At 41.3% G+C, this 23,398-nt stretch overlaps 1 protein-coding gene across 1 annotated transcript; it reads left to right on the top strand.

The window, feature by feature from the left end:
* The first annotated feature begins 956 nt into the window (after positions 1–956).
* On the top strand, positions 957–23,195 carry STK35 (serine/threonine kinase 35). The gene is made up of 3 exons (XM_044659704.1): positions 957–1,277; positions 1,908–2,541; positions 22,482–23,195. The coding sequence occupies exons 1-3, from the start codon at positions 957–959 to the stop codon at positions 23,192–23,194; spliced, it is 1,668 nt and encodes a 555-aa protein (XP_044515639.1). The 3' UTR covers position 23,195.
* Positions 23,196–23,398: the final 203 nt, after the last annotated feature.

Genomic DNA, 23,398 nt, shown 5'->3' on the forward strand with positions numbered 1-23,398 from the left:
AAATAAAGCTAAGAGGGCAGCTGGGTAGCTCAGTGGATTGCGAGCCAGGCCTAGAGACAAGAAGTCCTAGGTTCAAATCTGACCTCAGACACTTCCCAGCAGTGTGACCCTGGACAAGTCACTTGACCCCCATTGCCTACCCTTACCACTCTTCTGCCTTGGAGTCAACCAAGACAGAAGGTAAGGGTTTAAAAAAAAAAAAAAGCTAAAATTCAGTCACTGAATCATAGGATTTTAAAGATGGAAAACAACAAAAACAAACACAAAATGAGAGACTATATTGACTACATAGAGCACTGGCCCTGGACTCAAGATCTGAATTCAAATTCTGCCTCAGATTCTTACTAGTTGTGTTACTCTGAGCAAATCACTTACCCACCTTATCTGCAAAACGAAGTAGTTGGACTAAATGGTCCCAAAAGTGCCTTACAACTCTAAAATTAAGATTTGCAGCATCGGAGCTGCAAAGAACCTTAAAAGCTTTCTAGTCCAATATCCTTAATTCAGAGGAGGAAACTGAGACCCAGGGGAGAAGTTACGGACTTGCCATGGTCACTGCAGAACCAAGAGCAAAATAAGGGTCTTCTGTCAAACGAGGAATATACTATGGTGTCCTGATTCCATCACCATCAAATATGAGGATGGAGGTTGTCAGTGGAAGAAGGTTAGGATGAGCGAGTTTGACTGAGAAACACACAAGAGCGATACTGATTGGATGGAGGTGGGGGGTGGATAGGGGGCTATGCGGTGCAATCCCGAGGCTGCAGGGTGGGAGGGGAAACGACTGCGGGAAGGAGGGCGGGGCTGGCCAGGGGCTCGCTGGGATTTCGCGCGTCCTTGGCGTGGAGGCGGGTTTTGCTCCGCTTCAGCTAGACTCGAAAGTGCATTGGTCCGGCGGCTGCAGCTGGATCTCTGGGCAGGCACTGAGGCTGAGCCGGCCCGAAAGACCCCGGGGGATGGGGCACCCAGAGCCGACCCTGCCCCCGGCGCCCGAGGCAGGCCACGCCAGTTACATAAAGGGCTTATATAAAGGGCTCAGCCGGCGGGGCCACATGGGCTGTAGCGAGAGGAGGTGCAGAAGAGTCAGTGGGGCCAACAGCTGTAGGTGCCCGCTCTTCACCACGGACAACATACCTGCAGCCACGGCCCCGCCGCGGCCGCTCTGGGCGGCGAGGGCAGCCCAGTCCCCTGGGCATCCCCAGGACGGAGCGGACCATCAACCCTCAAGGGGGAAGAAGAGGAAGAGGGCAGCCCAGGGGCGACAAGCCTTGAACCAGGTAAGGATTCAAACCAAGAGGTTGTTGGTGTAGGCACGGAAACAGTCTTGGTGTTGCGTCTAGGGCAAGCTAGGCCCTAGGGCTCCGGGAGTACGGGACTCCACATCCCGCACACACCCGCCTCCAGTCCCAAGTTGGACTGGTCCTCTAGACTCCACTCCGGCTTAATTCAATGGACTGTTTACACTAGGGAGAATCCATTGCGGCAAAAGGTGAGGGGTAGATCTGGAGGAACAGGGCCAGTGGAATGAGAGCAAAACCAGGTAAAATTGTATAAGACTCCCCTTCTGTTCTTTTTAAGGCATTCCATCAATCGTTTTCTCCTGTTCATCAAAATGAAATTATTATTAAGGCTGGTGTTTTTTTTATCCTCTTTCTTCCCCCCCCCCCGCACAACGGTTCAATGGTTTCGACCTTCCCGCTTTCCCCCCCATTCAAGCGGCTGCCGCTGCTTCAGTCTTAAAGGGGCCGCGGTTGAAAGAGGTGGAGGAGGAGGAGGAGGTGGTGGTGGTGGTGGTGGTGGTGGTAGTGGTAAGGGTAAGCGGTGCGGCCTGCGATCCCCGCCCCCCCCCCACCTCCCCCTACTCCTCCAACCCGGCCTCTTCCCCTAACCGATTCTTCTGCTTGCAGGTCCCAGCCCGAAGTCCCGCTCCGCCGCGTTCCGGGGCCGGACGGAGGGATGAAGAAAGGGGGACCCCGGCAGCGCCGTTGCTGCTCCCCCCGCAGCCCGCAGCCATGGAAACGGGCGAGGAGGACGGTGTTCGCCGAGGGACACAAAGCGGTGAGCGGAAAAGGCGAAGCCCAGGGCTCCGGGCGCCCAGCGCAAAGCTGAGGCCGGCGGCAGCGGCCCAGGCCCAGGCCCAGGCTCAGGCCCAGGCCCAGGCCATGGAGGCGGCCGCGGAAGAAGAGGCGGCCGCGGGCAAGGCCTACCTGGCGGCAGCGCTGAGGCGGCGGGAGGCGTCGGCGCGGCCGCGGTACAGCTTGCTGGCGGAGATCGGGCGCGGCAGCTACGGCGTGGTGTACGAGGCGGTGGCCGGGCGCAGCGGGGCCCGGGTAGCCGTGAAGAAGATCCGCTGCGACGCTCCCGAGAACGTGGAGCTGGCGCTGGCCGAGTTCTGGGCCCTGACCAGCCTCAAGCGGCGCCACCAGAACGTGGTGCAGTTCGAGGAGTGCGTCCTGCAGCGCAACGGGTTGGCCCAGCGCATGAGCCACGGCAACAAGAGCTCGCAGCTGTACCTGCGCCTAGTGGAGACTTCGCTCAAAGGTATGGTGCGGCCCGGGCCACCGAACTCCCCTGGCCATTTCTCGCTGCAGGAACCGCACCCCATGCTCCAGCCTGTCGCCCTCCCCATCCCCCCAGCCCACCCGGCCGCTTGTCCAGCCTGCTTTCCCCAGATCCCAGCCTGAGCTTAGCCTAGCCTCGTGTCATTCATTCCTTCACCCACTGCCCTGGAGGGGCTCTCGAACTACCCTTTTGTTTTGTGGCTCCTGGGTTCTTTAAACTACCCTCTGGTCCTCACACCTGTTCCACACACTTCCTCCTAGTCCCAGGACCTTTCTAATCCTCCTTGCCACCCTTACCAACCTAACACTGCACCCTTTCCGTTTTCTAACAGCTTCTGCTTCCTAGGATCCTGACCTTCAGTTTCTCTTTAAGAGTTTACACCTTCCCCTGGTGTGGCCTCACCTGTCCTTCCTCCCCATTCCCTTTCTGTCCTCCCCATCCTATGCCCCAAGGTGCTTAATAAACATATCAATAACTACTTATAATAGGTTACATTTATATTCTCGTGAAGTAAGTAATAATAGTATTGTTACCCCAGTCTTCCTGGAAAATTGAAGTTCTGTGAAGTGCATTTGCTTAGTCCTGTGGCTTTGTAGATAGTTGAGATGAAGAAGTTCAGACTGGAACCTAAGTTTTCCGACTTTTAGTGGACTTTTTAGCAACAAGCAGGTTGTTAAAGGGTATATACTATGCCAGGCCCTGTGTGCTAGGTGCTGGGGGGGCAGGAAGGGGGGAAGAAGAAAAGCCCCTGCCTCTAAGGAGTTTATGTTCTGTCAGTGGAAAGGTATATACACAATAAAGTTTTTTGAAAGTAATTTCAAATATAGTGAAGAGCAGTCATTAGCTGGGATGGCATCAGGAAAAGACCTTGTGTGAAGGGATAGGACTTGAGCTAAGCTCGGAAGCTAAGGATTCCAAGGAGTAGAGGGAGGGAGAGAGTAAATTGAATGTATTGGAGGGTGGGAAGTCTTGCCAAAAAGTACAGTGATGGGAGATAAAATAATTGTATACAGAAAGTTGGCTAATTAAGTTGGATCCTAAGAGTGCATGAAGGAAAGCAGAAGAAAAAATAAGCCTGGAAAGGTAAGTGTTAAGATTGTGAAGGACTTTAAATAACAAATGAAAAGATGTTTGTACTTAATGCTAGAGACAGTTCAAACAGAAGAGTGCCATGGTCATTAGCTGACCTGTTTGCTTTAGAAATATAAAAACTCTGGCACTGTGTTGTAGATGGAGGAGGGAGAGAGATCTGGGCTTTTGCAGTGTCCCAGGCCAATGGTGAACTAGAGTTGCAGTTGGGAGAATTGAGTGGAGGGGAGAGATATAAGATGTGGAGGCAGAATTCCTAAAGAGTTAGATATACTATATAGGATGAAGAAGAATGGAGAGTGGAGGTTGTCAATCAACTAGAAGGATCACTGTTTCAGTTTACCCACATCCTTGATTCTAAACTCTCCCTCTTACCTCTCAGAGAAAGGAGAAGGTTCAATACAAGCTTAAATTAAGGGGGTCCCAGAAGACAGACTAGAATTTAAAGAGGCCTCTTGTTTATTTAGGCCATTTCTGTAACTTCACATGTTCTCATAGGAAAGTAGATATATTACCTAAAGGCCTAGTTTTTGTATCTCTCCAGCTTGTTGTTATGATTAGAGCATTGAATTTGAATTAGGCGCAAAAGGTTTGTTTAGCCCTCAGTTTCCTCTCTATAATAGGGGAATAAAAATATTTACTTTACCTTTAGATGTGAGCTATCAGAGAACTGTCATTAGGGAAACACATTTCAAAGCCCCATAGGATGAAAACTTAAACATGTATATGGCGCTCTTCCCAAGAAGATCCCTATCACGTATTTCAATTATAGACCAGCTAGCTTCTTGTCCACTCAACACAGATATGCCCTTCTCTCTTGAACAGACTTGACTACTGGTTTCTTTACTTCTTGGTTTCATCCTAAAAGTCCACCTATTTTTCCCTCTGCTACTTTTGCACCTTAGGATTGTGTTGCAGAAAGGAAAGACAACTTAAATAATTGTTTTTGTTCAGTACATTCCCTTGTCTTCAGGTTCATTGCCAGTCTTTAAAGTTGGGTTTGTAGCTCCTATCTCCTTGTACCTCCTATCTCCTTTCCCTCTGGCCTTCAGTTTCCTAATATAGGATTAGACCTTTTAAGATCCCTTCCACTTCTAAATCATATAGCTGACTTCTCCAAGCCTGTTTTCTCTCCAACTCCTTAACCACAAATGTATCCTCAAGCCTCAGAAATAGGACTTTTGCTAAATAATGGAAAAACTTGTTGAAAGCACAAAATGAGACTTATATTTCTAGAGAGGGCTCACATTCACAGCAAATTAAGAGGTTGTGCTGGTACTCAGAATCATGTTCTTGAGTTTATATTGGGATTTAGGGATTTTCCCATTGTGCCATACTTGTCTATGCTAAAAGAACATAACTACTGATGCACATTGAGTTGTATGTTAGAGAAGAGAAAAGTTTTAACTTGTTGCTGTTAAACTTCTTAGGTCCTAGAATTCCATTTAGCTAATCCAACCCAAATGGAATCCTTTCTTTAATAGGAGTCATCCAGATTCCTAAATATCTTGAGTAACAAGAACTCTTTAGGAAGCTTTTCCAACATTATGGTAAAATTGCTTTTAGATCTGATTATCCTATATTCAGTGGTATATGAATGCTCAAATTTAGCCCAAATGCTCAGCTAGAGAAGGATGAATATACCATGTTGTTGAGTGGGTATGGAGAGATTGTCTTTGTAACCTGTGCCCATTTGAGTCTATACACATCCAGAGTTTCCAGCCAGAGCCTGGTCTTCCTATAACCTTGAGTTCTCCCAAAATAGAACTTTTCTTTTGGCTTAAGGCTATGCATATTTAGGTGCATGCTTATCCAATGTGGGCTCCTTGCTCTTTATTAAGGCTGTTGCTCAGAAGGCTTGGGTTTGTAACATGGTTATCTGTAGATGGGTTAAATGTTAGGATCAGAAAGGAATTTAGGTAATCTGGAGTGGTGCAAAGAGCATTAAAATAGTCATCAGGAAATTAGTTCTAGACCTGAATATGTCCTGAACTCGGTGGGACACCTCAAGTAAAATCTTTTGCCTCAATTTGCTATAAAAATGTGAGTTATAGAAGAGAGCCAGAAAGAATTATAGATAAGCAGGACTGCTCTGAAAGTTACAAAGATAAATTTATTGTAATTTTAAAGAAAAGCAAACTATATGATAGAGATCCGCAGTTTCACTTACAATTCTCTTTTCTGTTCCATATATATGGAAATGTCCATATGACTTAGTGTTTAATTTCAGAATTTAAAAAATACATTTGAGAAAATAAAACAGAAGTTGGTGTCTTGATGACCAATAAAGTCTCAGCAGTAAATTTTTATAGCTAGTTAAGCTTTACTGTGAAACCTGAGAGATAATGGGACTTGACCAACTGAGTATCACAAAGATAGAAACAGTGTCCAACAATGAACCCAATTTTTTAGACTCTATCTAGATATCATACTCTTATATGCTAAGATACCTTTATGATCTCCACACTTTATTGATAATATGCAAATAGGCACTTCTTGAGTGTCAAAGTTGCCCTAACTGATAGACTCAAAAGAATTTGTGTGCTTCCTACACTAGGCTACTATGAAGAATATTTAAAAAGTGTTGAGTTTCTCTTTTCAAAAGCTACTTGAGTAAGCAAGCCACAAAAGTGTTAAGATGATTAAACATAATCATAGTTTAAAACAAAAGTAGATTATGAGTTATAGTATCTGACAAATTGCCAAATAAGTTGATATAGACAATAATTGATAATAATACAAGGTCAGAGGGGAAGATATTTGTGGGACCTGATGTGAAAGAAGGCTTTTTTGGTAGAGGAAGGATTTTAATGGACCTTGAAAATGGGAAGATTACATGTAGTCTAGGGAACAGGTGGGTAGCTCAGTGGATTGAGAGTCAGACCTAGAGACTGGAAGATCCTAGATTCAAATCGGGCCTCTCAGACACTTCCTAGTTGTTTGATCCTGGGCAAATCACTTAACCCCAATTGCCTAGCCCTTACCACTCTTACGCCTTGGAACTTATATATAGTATTGATTTCAAGATGGAAGGTAAGGGTTTAAAAATGATTGGAATCTATTTCCCATTTGAGCTAAATAGCACTATAATTTCTCTGATTAAAATCATTCTTCATTATGGAGATCCTCAGTAGGTCCTATCAGCTTGCTTTATTTGTTTAGTATGGTCACTATAAGATGCCAAAAAGGGAGATTATCTTCCTTCCCTTTTCAGACTGGGTCTAATTTAAAAATTTTAATCCTCTGCTACTGTATCCCATCTTCATCTCCTACAGTGACCATAGGCCAAAAGGTCTTAAATAGAATAGTTTCTGTCCTGGATGTTCCATAGACATCTCAAATGTGTCAAACAGAATTCATTTTCTTTCCTGACTAATCCACCCTTCTTCAGAACATCCTTATTTCTAATAAGGGTTCTGCCATCCTTCTAGTCACCCAGGATCACAACCTCAGACTCATTCTTAGTTCCTCACTTTCATTCATACCACATATCCAGTAAATTTCCAAGGCTTGTTGATTCTGCCTTCACAACATTTCTCACACCCATTCTCCTCTCTACTCTTATAACTCATTACCCTAGTTGGGGCCTCATCACTTCTCAACAGGACTATTTTGCAATACTCACCTAACTCTTCTCACATCCAGTCCTTTCCTCTTCAAACTGTCCTCCAATTGCTAAAAGGCTCTCCAAAGCATGCTATATTCCTGCTGAAAAAACTTCAGCAGCTTCTTATTACCTCTAGAATAAAACACAAATTCTTATGGTTTTTAAAACCTTTCACAAGTTGGCTTCAGCCTGGGACCGGCAAAGGTGGTAGAGTGGAAATAACACTGAGCTGAGTAAAGGATTAGAATTCAAATTCTAGCTCTGAAGCCCCTCTTGGCCTTCATTTCCTTATCTGTAAAATAACAATGTTAAACTAGATAACTTCTGAGGGCCCATACTATCCCTTTATCAATTTTTAGCTTTTATATCTGAAAGGGATGTTAACTAGACATCTTAATGTCAAGAAGGGAAGTAACTTTCCCAGGACTATGCAGATCAAAGACAGAACCCCAGACTTTTTGATGTTTAATCCATTTTTCTCTACACTGTATTGTTGTACTGTAGGAAAGAAACCATAGTAAGATAGGTCTTTGGTTGGTGCTTAAACCTGAGCCAGATCCCATTTGCATCCTTTAGCTTTGAAAACAGGGTTTGAAACTACAACTCCTAACTATAGGCCTTTTTCAAGACCCTGGACTAGGTCTATAGAAAGGAAAGATAGGGGAAGTCATCCTGGTCTTTCTTAGATTGAAGGGTAGGGTTCTAATAGAAACTTTCCCAGACATGTTGAATGCCAAGATAAAATATAGCTATCAGCCCTGTCACATAGAGTTGCAGAGATTTCTGCATGGAGTAGAAGTTAGAACTAAATGACTAATAGGATTTCTTTCCAATGATTGTAAGATAGTTTGCAATGGGATATGACTTTAGAGATCATTGTGCCTATCTCTGCCTTATGGGAAAGGTGAAAAAGGAAGTCCCAGAGAGAAGCAAATAGATAACATAATTCAATCAACAGGTACTTATTAAACTAGAGATGTAAATATAAGGAATGAAATGAACCTACTTGAACATAACATTCTAATGGGTTCAAGAACATAAAAATGCAAATAGCATAAATATAAAGTTAATAAACATATGGATATACCTCTCACCCCTACAAAGTAGCTAAATATATGAGAGAGGGTACTAAAAATTAGAATGAAGAAAATCTTCATACAGAAGATAGTGTCTGAGGTGCAGGTAGGGAGAGAAGGCACTCTTACCATGGGGACAGCCAGTGCAAAGACCCAGAGAGGGAAATGGAGCCTCATGTGTGAGGAACTGAGGAAAAACCCAGTGTGTCTGGATTCTAGAGAATGAGAAGGGGAATAATGTCCAGTAAGACTAGAAAAATAGATTGGGAGCAGGCTGTGTAGGGCTTTAAAAGCTAAACAGAGAACTTTGTATATTTTGGAAGCCACTGAAATTGGTTGAAAAGAAAAGTCATATAGTCACATTTGGCCTTAAGGAAAATTATTTGATAGCAGGGGGAGTGTAGTGGTCTGGACTAAGAATTTATCTGTGTAGAGATATGATTAGTTAAAACCTTGGGAGGAGATGAGGTTAGCTAGAAGGAGAAGAGGCCCAAGGCTTGACCAAAGGCACAGAATATTGAGCCAGACTTGGTTATTTATCATCCCCAGGAAGGTAGCTCCGTGATCTTGAGCATGTCACTAGAACAAATCTAAATTAGGGATAATACTTGAAACCACCTAGATTATAGGGTTTTAGTAAAGCAAAGTGTATTATGAATCTTAAAATGTATGTAGGCATAAGGTATTTTAACCTTTAGTTGTGGGCAGCCTACTCTAACCAAAGGAGAAGAAAGTCAAGGATTTTTGAGAAGGAATCCAAACATGATGGAAAGAGTATTCAGTTTAAAATCTGAAGTTCTTGGATTTGGTCAGGGCCCTATCACTAGACATTCAGAGATCCTGTTAGAACAACTTTTTCCAAATCTTTTCCCTCTTCTTTAAATTGGGAACCTTGATATTTGTACTGTTTAAAATGTTAAAGGCAAATATTTGACAAAATGCAAACTAATCTCAACCAGCATCATCTGTTGGTGACTACCATGATGACAGGGTGGTCTAAAGGAGTTTCTAGAATTAATTTTGTTGTAATTAAGACTGGATTTCGTGGTTGTCATTTGGGGCTAGCTTTTCCATCCCTGCCCTCTAGCTATTGGGAACACTATCCTAGCACAGGGAATCCTCCGTCAGGGTGGTATCCTTCCTCATTCACTCACACACTGAGGGCATATAATCTCCCTTGTTCCTGAAAGACACTTGAGCTGAGTGTCTGCCTCCCTCTGTGTGCTTAGGGACTTTCTGGAGAACCTAGTACAACCCCAGGAGATAGAAGAAAGCTTGACTTAATTGAGAGGTTTGATTAATTGAGGTGCTACCTTAGGAAGGAAATTATTTGAGTATAGAAGACAGTTTTGGTAGGTGTGCTCTTTACTATTCTTATTGAAGGTTTCTAATCTTTTAAGAGCCTCTTTCAGTGCCTGACTCAAACCTTAAGAATAATGATAATGACTAATCTTTTTATGGCACTCTGTTTATCAAGCGTTGTTACCTACATCATCTCATGTATGATTCCCACAAGAACCTTGTGAAATTAGTGGTAAAAGTTTGGTAGAATATATTGCCCTGGGTTCTAATTTCAGCCCTGTTACCAACTTGGTATATGACTTTTGCACAAGTCACTTCTCTCTGGGCCTCAATTTGCCCAATTATAAAATAAAGGTTGAAGTAGATGACTTCAAAGGTCCTTTCCAGCTCTAAAATAATGTGATTCTACTAAATATCCCCATTTTATGAGCCCAGGGGCAGCCCACGGCCACGTAGCTAGCCCATCAGTAGTAGTTAGAGCTGGCACCAGAATTCCAGGTTCTTTACCAAGGATAAGGGCTCTTGCTGCTATTGTTTTTTAGATTTCTGTTCTATCTGTTCTCTCTTAACCTATTTGTCATGTCCCATAATGTGTATTTTTTGGTTTACCTTCTCAGTCAGCATCTCTGTACTACGGGGTTCATTTTGCAGTGGTTTACAAATAATTGCTAACTCTCTTCTTGTATAAGAACTCTGCTTTATACAACTCCCTAGTTCTCATACCTGAAATATACTTCCTGTTAAGAAACATGGGACATTAATACAGGCCAAAGGGATGTTTTTTTTATGTCTATTTTTATTGTCATACAAAACACTTTGGTCATTGTCATAAGAGCACACTTCTACATAACCAAAACCCTAAAATGAAACCATAAATACACTGATATGAAATACAACTCCAACATAAACTGAAGAGTTTTGAGAGAACATATCTAAGAGACACTATGGACTTCCTAACTCTTGAAAACCTTAAGGTCAGTTATTTAGCTCAAAGTACAAAGAGAGAAAGAAATGTAGCAGAAAGGACACTGACATGGGACCCCTAATAGAGAACTTTGGGTCAACTCCCAGATCTGTCACTTAATAGCTCCATGACCTTGCGAATGCAAGAATACTTTATCCCCTGCCTTCAGTAGTTTCTTCTCCACAAAATAAGGGGAGGGAATTGAATTAGATATATAAGGAATTCCACACCTTACCTGACATACTGTTAACCTTTAACCTATGTTTTTCCCACATTTACATCATGGGACTTGTAACTGTCTGGTACACAGTTTAATTCCCAAAGTACCTCATACTATTGCTGGACAGTTCTAATTATTAGAAAATTCTTCCTTTTTACTGAGTGAAAAAGCTCTTCTATACCTCACGGATGTAATGTTTTGATAGTAGGTTTGACAAGAAAAAAATCCCTCTTAAGTACATTATGATCTGCTGGTGTTAAATTGAAGAATTGACCTTGAAAAGTGTTGTGAGTTGTCTTATGTGAAAAAGTGTTGAACACTCAGTTCCTGGGCAACCTGCCATTGATACACATAAGAGGTGTTGCCACCATTTGAAGATTATGGGACAGCCTGGCCTTTGGATTGCCAAAATGCAGAGCCTGGTGCTAGTTACCAAGGGAGATTTGCCAGGGTGGGGTGAGATAAAGTTATTTTGTCTTCTCAGATTAGTTCTGTCCACCAAACACTGACTAAGATTACCAAATGTTGTACTTATATGATGACCTTTCCTGCCTAATATGTGCAAGGAAACTTAGAATCATGGAACTGTAATCACTGCTACTAAGAGTTTAAAGGGACTTCAGAAATCATCTGAACTAACCCTTGGTTGGTCATATATTCCTGTAATGTCAGAAGGAAGGGCCTCACTCAGATCATCTAATTTAATACCCTTGTTTTAAAAATGTGAAAAATGAGGCCCAGAGACATACAGTAGTAACTTGCTTAGGAGCTAAGCATATTTGAAACCAAGTCCTTTGATTCCAAATCCAATACTCTAAATATGTCATTAATGTTGAATGTCATCCAAAGAGGATCTTGAAGGAGCTTAAAAATCATTTAATCCAAGCTCCTCATTTAGAGATGAATAAACTGAAGCCTAAAGAGGGGGAAATTATTTATCCAAATTTGCACAACTAGTAAGGGTCAGAGCTTGCACTCAAACCCAAATCCTATTTCAAGTCCAGTTCCTATCCAGTTACATCACATGGCCCCTAGGGTATTCAACAGATCTGAAGTGTGATTGTAGCTTCCAGCCACAGATTGAAGTTCAGACTGTAGTCTGAACAGATTCTGAAAGCTTTCATGTTTCACTTTTGCAATCTTAGACTTCAGGTAAGCTGGACTTTTCACTGAGTGTTCCCTCAGTGAGTCTGAGAACCAAGTAGCTTACAGGATTTTTTTTCTTGCCAAGCCGACTACCAATAAGTAGTCAGTTTAGAGGTAGGACTTAGGCCTTCATGCCAATGAGCTATCTTGCTTATAAAATAACATATAGCCCCTCACTAAAATTTGCAAAATAGGAATCTTAAGAGTATGGAAACCTTTTTTTTTTTTTTAACCCCCTTATCTTCCACCTTGGAGTCAATACTGTGTATTGGCTCCAAGGCAGAAGAGTGGCAAGGGTAGGCAATGGGGATCAAGTGACTTGCCCAGGGTCACACAGCTGGGAAGTGTCTGAGGTCAGATTTGAACCTAGGACCCCCCATCTCTAGGCCTGGCTCTCAATCCATTGAGATACCCAGCTGCCCCCTGGAAACAAATTCTTAAGTGTTCCTAATCTTCATCTCTCAAATAAGATTAGTAGAAGCAAAAATAACAAACAATAAGATCAGAGAAATAAGACTGAAAGATGGAAGAACAGAAGCTAGAAAGATCATAGTTTAAGCATTACTGCCTTAGAATCATTCTGCTAGGAGAATCATTAATAGAAATCTAGTGTCTAGATAGCCTCTGTCCTGGAACTACATTTAAAATTCTTAGTCAACTTCTGGTTGCCAAAATTTTAGGAGCTAATGTACACTAGGATGAAGGCTGACAGCCACATCATAATATGTCATGTATTTCAAGGACATGTGGAAAAGAAAAGAATGTACTTGTTCTACTTGGTTACAAAGGGTAGAATTATGACAATGGCTGTAAGTTATAGGGAGGCAAATTTCAATTTAATATAAAGAACTTCTAACAATCAGGACTTAGCAACAGCAGGATGGATTTCCTAGGAAGTCTTGTCCCTGGATGTGTTAAAGAAAGCTATATAGCTATTTGTCTAGAATAACCTGGATGTCTAGGATTGTTACTATTTTGAGAAAGTCTACCTTCTCGAGGTAGTCTAGCTGTAATAGGATTCATGATGCTCCTTAGGCTTAGAGTGGGACTTTTAAAATTAAAAAATTTTATTGATGTGCTATATCACTGTCACTTCTAATGACCAGCCATCCCTTATAGCAAATAAGTACAATTAAAACAGGAGTATGTTTGCCATATCTAAAGAAACATGCCCTGTTCTTCACTTATTTTGCTGATAGGCAGGAAGTATGTTTCTCACAGTCAAGTCCTCAGAAATCAGTTTGTTTCTGCATTAATCAAAGCATTAAAGTACTCTCAGTGCTGCTTTCATTTATATCATGTAAATTGTGCTAGCTTTGCTTACTTTGCTGTGAATCACTTCATATCCAGCTTCCTAAGTTTTTTGAATTCTTTGTTTCCTGTGGTGCAATAATGTCCCATTACATTTATAGATCATAATTTGTTCAGTCATTACCCATTCAACATGGGCCACCCACTTTCCAGTTTTTTACTAATATAAAAAATATTGCTATAATCTTTTTTTTTTAACTCTTAACCTTCTTGAGTATCAATTCATACAGAAAAGTAGCAAGAGCTAGGCAATCAGGGTTAAGCAAATTGCCCAGGATCACACAGGAATCTGAGACTAAATTTGAACCCAAGTCCTCCCAACTGGGACTCTCTCCTGGCTGCCCCTGCTGCTATGCTACTATAAATCTTTAACCTTTTTTGGATATATGCCTGATATAGTGTGGTATCACTTGATTAAAGTTTATGTACAGTCTGGCAACTTTCCTAGTATGATTCCAAATTGCTTTCAGAAAAGTTAGATAAATTCACAGCTCTACCAACAATGTTATACTATTTCCTATCTTATCACAACCTTTCCTACATTCATCATTTTTGTCTTTTGCCATCTTTGCCAAACTGGGTGTGTTAGATGAACCTCAAAAATTTAATGTGCATTTTAAAAATTAATGATTTGGATCGTCCCTTCATCTATGTTCATATATACGAACAAATGTTCATAGCTTACATTTCTTCTTTTTTAAAATTGCTTCTTTTGACCACTTATCCACTGTGGGGAATGGCATTAGATTTTTTTTTTTTAAACCCTTGTACTTCAGTGTATTGTCTCATAGGTGGAAGATTGGTAAAGGTGGGCAATGGGGGTCAAGTGACTTGCCCAGGGTCACACAGCTGGGAAGTGGCTGAGGCCGGGTTTGAACCTAGGACTTCCTGTCTCTAGGCCTGACTCTCACTCCACTGAGCTACCCAGCTGCCCCAATGGCATTAGATTTTAAGTATTTGTGGGAAGAGATGCTTTGAAACAGGTGAGAATAGACTTCTATTGACCTGAAGAATAGCCAGTGCAAAAGCCTGGAAAAGGTAAGGTAAGGTTAGCAAGAAGACCAGTTTGACTGGATCACAGTCTGAGACAGATAGTTTGGGGTTAGGTTGTGAAGAGGGCTTTAAAGTCAAACAGAAGAGTCAGAATTTTGTCCTGGAGGCCAGAGAAGCCACTGTACTTTGAGTAAGGGAATGATGTGACCAGATCTGCATTTAAGGAAAATCACTCTGACAGCTGTATAAAGGATGCATAGAAAACCTGAAGGAGGGAAACAGAAGCCAGAGCAGTTTTTTCTGCCTGAGGCTGTGTGTGGTGAGGATAGGACTGATGAGCTAAGGATAACAACTAAAGCTAAGAACCTGGGAACCTGGAAAACAAAGGGAAGTAGGAAGAATTGGGGGGGGGGATTGAAGAGAGCAGTGAAGGTTTGGAATCTTATCCAGTAGCTTACTAATAGGAGTACTGAGACTCCAAACCCCTCTTCTTAGGTCCTCTGGCATGTTTCATTGCTTTTTTTTTTTTTTTTTTTTTTTTTTTTTTAACCCTTGTCTTCTGTCTTAGAATCAATAATAAGTATCAGTTCCTAGGTTTCTGGAGCGGTAAAAGCTAGGCAATGGGAGTTACGTGACTTGTCCAGGATCTCTCACGGGTAGGAAGTGTCAGCGGCCAGATTTGAACACAGGACACCTGTCTATAGGCCTGTCTCAATCCACTGAGTCTAGCTGCCCCCTCTGTTCTGTTTCTACTGAACCCATCAATCTCTAACTTCTGAATATGCCAGACCACAGCTTATGAACATGTGTGAATACTTTAGAGAGCCCTACTTCATTCCAAGTAATTTAATCCTTATATGTAGGTAAGGTAGGGAAAGGCACTTTAAGTACAGAATTGGGTCCATATCATTGAGAATTTAGGGAAAAGTATTAAGTTGTAATCAAGGGACATAACATGAAATCATTGTTAGTCTCATATTTAGAAGGTAACTTGAGGGTAGCAGGACATTTAAGCCAAATCTGACTCAAAGTAGGAATCCTGTTGATAACATCCTTGACACAAGTATTCCTACCACCTCTGCTGAAATACCCTCAGGGACTGGAAACACATGATATCTTGAAGCTGGCCATGCTTCTCTAGAGAGGAAGCATTTGAATGCAGAGGGGACAAGATTTTTTTTTTTTAAATAAGTAGGGTTTTTTTAAATGAATCATAGAGAACTCTAGTTCTAGATTTGAAAGGACCATCTCTGTTTTTACAGAGGAGGAAATTGATGCTCAGGGAGATGAACTAATTTAAATTTATAAAGGTATTTAAGCATGAATTATGGCAATAACTTGTCCAGGATGTATATAATTGACAGAGTTCATATTCTGGGTAGGTGTTGAACTAGATGACCTCTGAGGTCCTTCCAAGTCTCTGATTCTGTCACTCAGGATTATATATTTAGATCTGGAAGGAGAACATCTAGTCCAACCCTCTCATTTTACACGATAGACTGATTCTCAGAGAGCTTAAGTGATCTCTGCCCATACTCCTAAAGGTAGGACTTTGGATTCAAACCCAGGTCCTCTGACTCTTGGCCCTATCACATTTTCACCTTGACAATTAGTGGCAGAGCCCAGGACCATTAACCCACATCCCTGAGTTCAAGGTTTTTCCTGCTATATGATATATTAACAACATCCTGTTATAAATTTTAATGAATCTAATGAGGGCCAGGGGTATTGTTGGGTTTTTTTGTTTTTTTAATTCTGTTCTTTGCTTCCCACACTGATATGTTATATACAGCAATCTACCACCCTGGGATCTTGGAAAAAGTCAGTGGACTCATTATTATTTTTTAGTTAATGTTGATGATTTCAAACATTTGTATGGTCCTTTATGCTTTTTCCAAGGACTTTGTTAGTTTGGTCTTTGTCATAGCCCTGTGAGATAGTCTCTAAGCAATTATGATTATCCTCATTTGAGAGCAGGAGAAGCTGAAGCCTAGAGAAGTGATTCATATAGTTTCACACAAATGTTTTTGATCAACAAAGGCCTGTGAGATGAGAGTAATTTATACCATGACTACAGTTCACATCTTCTACTATTTTATTTTATATATCTCCATTGTGAACATGGTTATGAAATTAAAGAACTGGGAGAGACCTAAAGAGAATTCTGGTTCATTAGTCAGGTAAAGGAAGACTAACATATTCTTGGCAGATGAGTGACAGCTTATTCCAGAAAGGTTAGAGACCATTTGGGCAAATCATAGAAATTTGATGATCATTAGAGATCATTCTAGTCCAAATCCTTTTCTCAGTAAGCAAACATTTTGTAACTCTGTGCAAAAGTTTTGTTTTGGGGACAAACAAAAATAAGGAACTTCCATCTTTAAGAAGATTACATTCTAGTCAGTAAGCAAAATCTTAGAATTACAAAGGAGAATCTCATTATGTTTAAATATAGTTATTAAAATATTTTTAAAGGAACACAAACCCCTGATAGGTGATCTCTTACGACCTTTTCCTGAGAATATATCAAGAAGGGAAAGATCATTTCCAGCTTGGGTAGATGGGAGAAGTGATGCTTGAAGATTGGGCAGGGCATCAACAGATAAAGGCATAGAAGCCATTGTAGGTATATGGAGTAGTGAGAGCAGAACTGTCAAGACCAAAAACCCAACCCATACCCCTTTGGAGGGCTTTAAATACCAGGCAGTGGAAGGGTAGTGTTGCAGTGCATGTGTACCAGAGAGGCTCTTAGGAGTTCTGTTCTGGTGCTCCTTTTATCACTCATAACAAAATACAAAAGAAAAAGCCCCCCTGCAGGTAGCTTAGGACTGAGGCATCCCTAAATATCAGCCCTAGAAGAGCTGCCCTGATGAAATGACAAACTCCCTGCACCTCACTGTTCAGGACTTGTGTAAACATTTTTGTATCTGGAACAAGGCACTGCTCTCTATTTTCCATTCTGTCATGCCTTGTCTTTAACTTACTATGGGCGTCTCAGACTGGGAGCGTCTCTTCCTGTTCCCTGTATTCATCTCCCAAAACAACCCCACCCCCTTTTCCTCTCCCCTCCAGCCTGCTGCTTTTCACCCCATACCCTTTTTCCTACTTCTACCTTGAACAGTAGATCTGACTTCCCACCTGAGTGTTTGGAGATAGAGGACTCTTAGAAGATTGCTTCATCTCTAACAATGACCCATTCCTCCTTGTAGCAATTCATGCTTTTCTCCCACTCTTTAATTCTTCTCTTCCTACCCTTCACGATTAAGAGGTGTATTTTGTTTTGTAGGCTGGCTTTTCCACCCTGTAGCCATGGTTACCAACTTTGTATATAAAATAACCAGCATTTCCCAAAATGTCACTAATGTTTGCAGACTTGGCCTATGAGAAAAGAATTGGATGGCTTTTTAATCTTTTCCTTTTTGGCTCCACCTACAATTTGAATTTTTTTTTTCCCCAGGAAATTATTTGAAAATTTGATTGGTTTCAGAAATCCCTGTTTGTTTTGACTTTTTCCCCCTTCAGTATTCATAGTTAATGACCTAGAAAGTGGATTATGATAAAGAGAACTAACAGATTTTAAAAAAAAAAAATACATCCATCTTCCCTAAACTGGTTCTACCTGTATTACACTAAGATTCAAAGCAATGTAAACAAATTATATAATTACAGGGGAAATGATCTATTGCGGGGAAATCTGTGCTTTGAGGAAGGTCATGTGTAAGGCCACAGTCAGAAACCTGAGGGTAAACCTCTTGAGCAGAATTAAAAAACCTAAATATACTGTAATCTTTCCAGTCATGCTCCTGTTTTAAGTAGTATGTTCTTGGGATGCCAGACTATACATAATTTAGTCACAGAATCATACATCAATTGAACAAAAAAGAGACTTAAGATAACTGACATAACTGAAAGGGACATCAGAACCTAGAACACTCAAGGTTCCTTAGAAGAATGCTGTATACTCTTAACTCTGCAGTCTAAGGGGGGGACTTTAATCTATATATATAAAACAATATTAAGACCAGAACAGACCTTATTTTATTCTTTCATTTACTTATTTTGAAGTAGAGTTCCTCTTCTCAGCTAGGCTGGAAGTGCAATAACAATTCTTGGGCCAGTTGACATGGGAACTATGACCTGTTCCTTTTCTCACCTGGGTTGGTTTACCCCCTCCTTAGACAACCTGATGATTCCCCACTCTCAAGGGCTCACCATATTGGTGCTCTGGACACTACTGATGAACTTTTAAACTAGCCAGCCAAGTCTCATCCTCCACTAGTAGTGATCACAAGTGAGCCCTGTTATGAGGGGGGTGGGGTGAAGTCAAAGGGGCCTTGAGCTTGTAACAGGCTAGCAGGAGGTTGGTGTTGATTGTGATGCTAAAACCTGTATTACATTCCCCACTGCATGTGGAATGAACTTTAGAGGCCATTAATTAAATTCATCCTTTTTTTATTAAAATTAGTTAGTCCAGAGACTTGATTTGTTCAGTGTCACAAGCTAATAACCAGATCAAATTAGGGCCATATTCTCCAGAAACTAATCCAAAATTTGTTTGTTTGTTTTAATTTCATCAAGTTAAACAGTGAATGGCAAGGAAAGCACCATTAGATTAGGTTTGGAAAGTACAGGGTTTGTTCCTTCTTTGCTTACCCAACCATTCTCCTCCCATATATGTCCTATAGAGCTTTTAGGGTAAAAGACTCCTTTGGACACATAGTAGCTCAAAAAATAGTCAAAGGAATTTGCCTACCACTTGGTGATCAACAAGCATTTATTAAGGACTCTAGCACCCAGTCCTAGATTCCAGTGATACAAATACCCCCCAAAATGGTAGTCCATGTACTTAAATTCTGTTGGGTGGATGTGGCACATAGAGGACATGAATATAGGATAATTGGGATTGGGGAAATGAAATCAGCCAAGACCTTATGTTAAAGGGGGCTCTCAAGCTGATTATGACTCCAAGAGGCAGAGGTAGGGAGGAGGAGGAGGGTGCCAGGCACAGAGTCAAGGAGATGGGAGTGTCATGTGTGAGGAACAACAAGAAGGCCGATTTGGCAGGAACTGACAGATACATAAATGAGATATTATTAAGATTGAAAAAGTAGGTTATTGTAAAAGAAGAATTTTAAATACAAAATAGTTTGTATTGACCCTGGAAAGCTTAAAAGCAACCAAATGTATTTGGCTGACCTGATCAGACTTGTGCTTTGGAGAAATCACTTTGGTATCTTTGTGAATGAGATTGGAGAGGGGAGGGAGACAAGGAGACCAGTGAGGAGGCTGTTGCAGTATCTATCTGTCTTGTTACCATTCTCTGACATCACCATTTGCCAAACAATTTTCTAGCTTTTTGATCAGATCCAAAAGCAAAAGCCTTTGGAGAAAGATGGAGGAGGAGGAAGTGGATGAGTGCCTAGCTTCTCAGCCTAATAACAATAATCCTTCATAAGGCTTCATTGGTTTCAGATTTGTGTTTTCACAAATATTGTTTCATCTGATTCTTATAACAGGTCTTGGAAGGTAATGAGGTGGGCAGATATCATCTGAAGAAACAGTCCTAGGAGAAGAGAGAAGCAGCATAGCCAGGACAAAGCCCAGGGCTCTGGCCATGTTCACATGGAGTTTTACCTGAGTCTTCCATGATCAGAATATCATTTCTTTTCTTCTTACCTTACAGCCTATTATGAGTAAAGAACTATGTGATCATGTGTGTGAGGCTCTTCTCAAATCTTCAAGTTTATTGAGCTGGAAGTGAGAAAAGCCTTGAGTTTGATTCACCCCTCAAATTGTTACTATTCAACCATAGTAAATTATTTAACATCTCTTAGTCTCATCTGTCACATGAGATTAGTAAATACCTCAGTGGGCAGGTAGGTAGTTGATTCAATGGAGAAAGAACCAGACCTGGGAGATGGGTGGTTCTGGGTTCAAATCTAACCTCAGATACATCCTACCTGGGTGACCCTAGGCAAGTCACTTAACTCCAGTTGCTTAGCCCTTACCACACTTTTGCCTTAGAACTGATCCTTAGTATGGATTCTAAGACATAAGGTACAGTTTTAATTTTTTTCCCCCCCTGGGGCATATGACGAGTAGATATTTTGAGAGGAATACATTTTATATGAGAGGATCTCTCTTCTCATGGGTTTTAGGGTCCCTTAGGAGACACAGTATCATGTGAGAAGTGCTTTAGAGAGGCAAATAAAGATTTCACTGGAAGGGTAATTAACTACCTTGTGGATCAAGGATGATTCCTTGAAAAAGGTGGGGAGGATATTTTTTTAAACTCTTATCTAAGACAGAAGAACAGAAAGAGCTTCAGCAATCAGAGTTAAGTGACTTATCTTCTGAGTCACACAACTAGGAAGTGTCTGAGATTAGATTTGAACTCCTATAACATATGCATTTAAAAACTTAAGACAATATGGAACTCACAGGGATCTTTAAATAGGGTTTAGTAAACCCTGTTTCTATTTGAGTTTGACATCACTAGGGGTGGGGGCGTGGAGCATGGTTAGTTGGAATCATAAAACAGGTACCCAGGAAATACTTAAGCCATAGTCATCATAAAATTTTGGAGCTACAAAAGAACTTTAGAGATCACTTAGCTTAAATCTTTCTCCTTTCTTCTCCCTTTCCCTTTCATTTTACAGATAGGAAACTGAAACTCATCAATGAGAAGCAATTTGCTCAAGGTCACAGCTTCTAGTTCACAGAAGAGCCGTAGCTGTGCTCTAGATCTTGGGGGTTCCCAGCCCACTATTCTTTCCACTATACTGAATTAGGGTACGAAAAAGGATTTCAGTAGATTAGGTGTACTTTTTCCAAACTGCACAAAGAAAAGTATGGAGCTAATGGAATAGTGCTCATTCAATCATAAAAATGTGTTGGGGGATGGGGGATGATAGTTCCAATTTATATGTAAGAAAACTAAAATCCAGAGAAATGAGATGTCTTAATTCTTAGTGAGTAACATGCTTCTGGCTAATTCCAGATCTTATCAGACTTTATCCTTTGAATGAGGAAAACACAGTACTTTAATAAATTCTGACTTTTATAGCAATACGTTCAGGTTCACATCGTCAAGAAAGGTCCACATTCACTAACAGTTTTTGATAAAGCAGCTTGTGTGTGTGTATTCAATGCAACAAACATTTATTAAGCACATAATTTTGGCCCCAAAGATAGAAAGATGAAAAAATGACAGTCCCTGCCCTAAAGAATTTAGGCTAATTTGTTTTTTGGAGGTAGAAGGGTGAAGGGTTAGGGATAAGGACATACACTAATATATAATAGATATAATGGTAGACAATGATTAAGCAAAATGGATTACCTACAAGTAAGGATGTAGAGTAAGGAACAGCTCAAAGAAGGCTTCATGGAAGAGATGGCCCCTGAGTTGGGCCTTGAAGGGGAAATGGAGAGACATCTTTATAGATATAGGTAAAGATGGGGGCTGTTCTAATAGGTGACAGAATAAGCAAAGGAACAGTGATGGGAGAGAATAGGACAAGAGCAAGGGGTGAAAAATAATCTAGTTTGGCTAGAATAGAACACAAGTAAAAAGAATCTTAAATGGAATTTAAACTTTGAGTGGGAAATGAGAGGGCAATTCAACATTTTCTAGTGAAGATCAGGCATCAAGCTTATATAATACAGTGGAAAAAACACTGGGCATGGAGTCAAGAGACCTAGGTTGGGATTATTAGCTTTGTGTTCCTAGGCAATTCCTTTAATCTCTTTGGATTTCTTGCTTTATCTCTAAAATTGGGATAATGATATTTGCATTCCCTGCATCACAGGGTTATGAGGTTATAAACTCTAAGATAGTATATATAAATGAGTTATTATTTGGGTGACAGTATAAATAATGGAGATTATAGAAAGACAGATATAGCATTGAATAGAAGAAAGACCACTGGATTTATAGTCAGGACACCTGAATTCAAATCCATCTCTGCTCTTTAACTACGTGTTTAACTCTATGCAAGTCATTTACTTCTTTTGGTATTAATTTTTCTTTCTGTAAAATAAAGAGGATTGGACCAGTTGATCTCAGAGGTCCATTCCAAGGATCTGTCCAAATCCTTTGGTGACTTTGGGTATCTTGTCACTTCCTGCCACAAAATTTTCATTGCTTTTTGCCTTTGTTGTAAATTAGCCCAGCCCATGCAATTGAAGCTGTTTCCTGTCCTCTTCACACAGGTGAAAGGATTCTGGGTTATGCAGAGGAGCCCTGCTATCTCTGGTTTGTCATGGAGTTCTGTGAAGGGGGAGATCTGAATCAGTATGTGCTGTCCCGGCGGCCAGACCCAGCCACCAACCGAAGCTTCATGCTGCAGCTTACCAGTGCCATCGCCTTCCTACACAAAAACCACATCGTACACAGGGACCTCAAGCCTGACAACATCCTAATCACTGAGAGATCTGGGGTCCCTGTCCTTAAGGTTGCTGACTTTGGACTCAGCAAAGTCTGTGCTGGGCTAGCACCTCGAGGGAAAGAGGGCGGTCAGGACAACAAAAATGTGAATGTGAATAAATACTGGTTGTCCTCAGCCTGTGGCTCTGACTTCTACATGGCCCCTGAGGTCTGGGAGGGGCACTACACAGCCAAGGCGGACATCTTTGCCCTAGGCATTATTATTTGGGCTATGATAGAGCGGATCACGTTCATTGACTCCGAGACCAAGAAGGAACTGCTGGGGACTTACATCAAACAGGGGACAGAGATTGTACCCGTAGGGGAAGCGCTGCTAGAGAACCCAAAGATGGAGTTGCACATCCCCCAGAAACGCAGGACTTCCATGTCTGAGGGGATCAAGCAGCTCTTGAAAGATATGTTAGCTGCTAACCCACAAGACCGACCTGATGCCTTTGAGCTTGAAACAAGAATGGACCAAGTCACATGTGCTGCTTAAAATTCAGGGCAAAGCATCCCGGGCGTTTTTGTAACTGGGTGAGTATTTGGTTGGATCTGGGTTAATTTTTTCCCCCAGAAGTCTGTGGAGAACCAGGGAGTATACCAAGAAACTTTGGGTCTACTTGCCTCATACTTATGCATACTCATAGCTGTATTATAATGGAAGGAGCCCTGGATTTTCAATCAGAACACCTAGATGTAA

This window comes from Gracilinanus agilis, chromosome 2, assembly GCF_016433145.1.
Source record: "Gracilinanus agilis isolate LMUSP501 chromosome 2, AgileGrace, whole genome shotgun sequence".
In the NCBI taxonomy this organism is placed as follows: Eukaryota; Metazoa; Chordata; class Mammalia; order Didelphimorphia; family Didelphidae; genus Gracilinanus; species Gracilinanus agilis.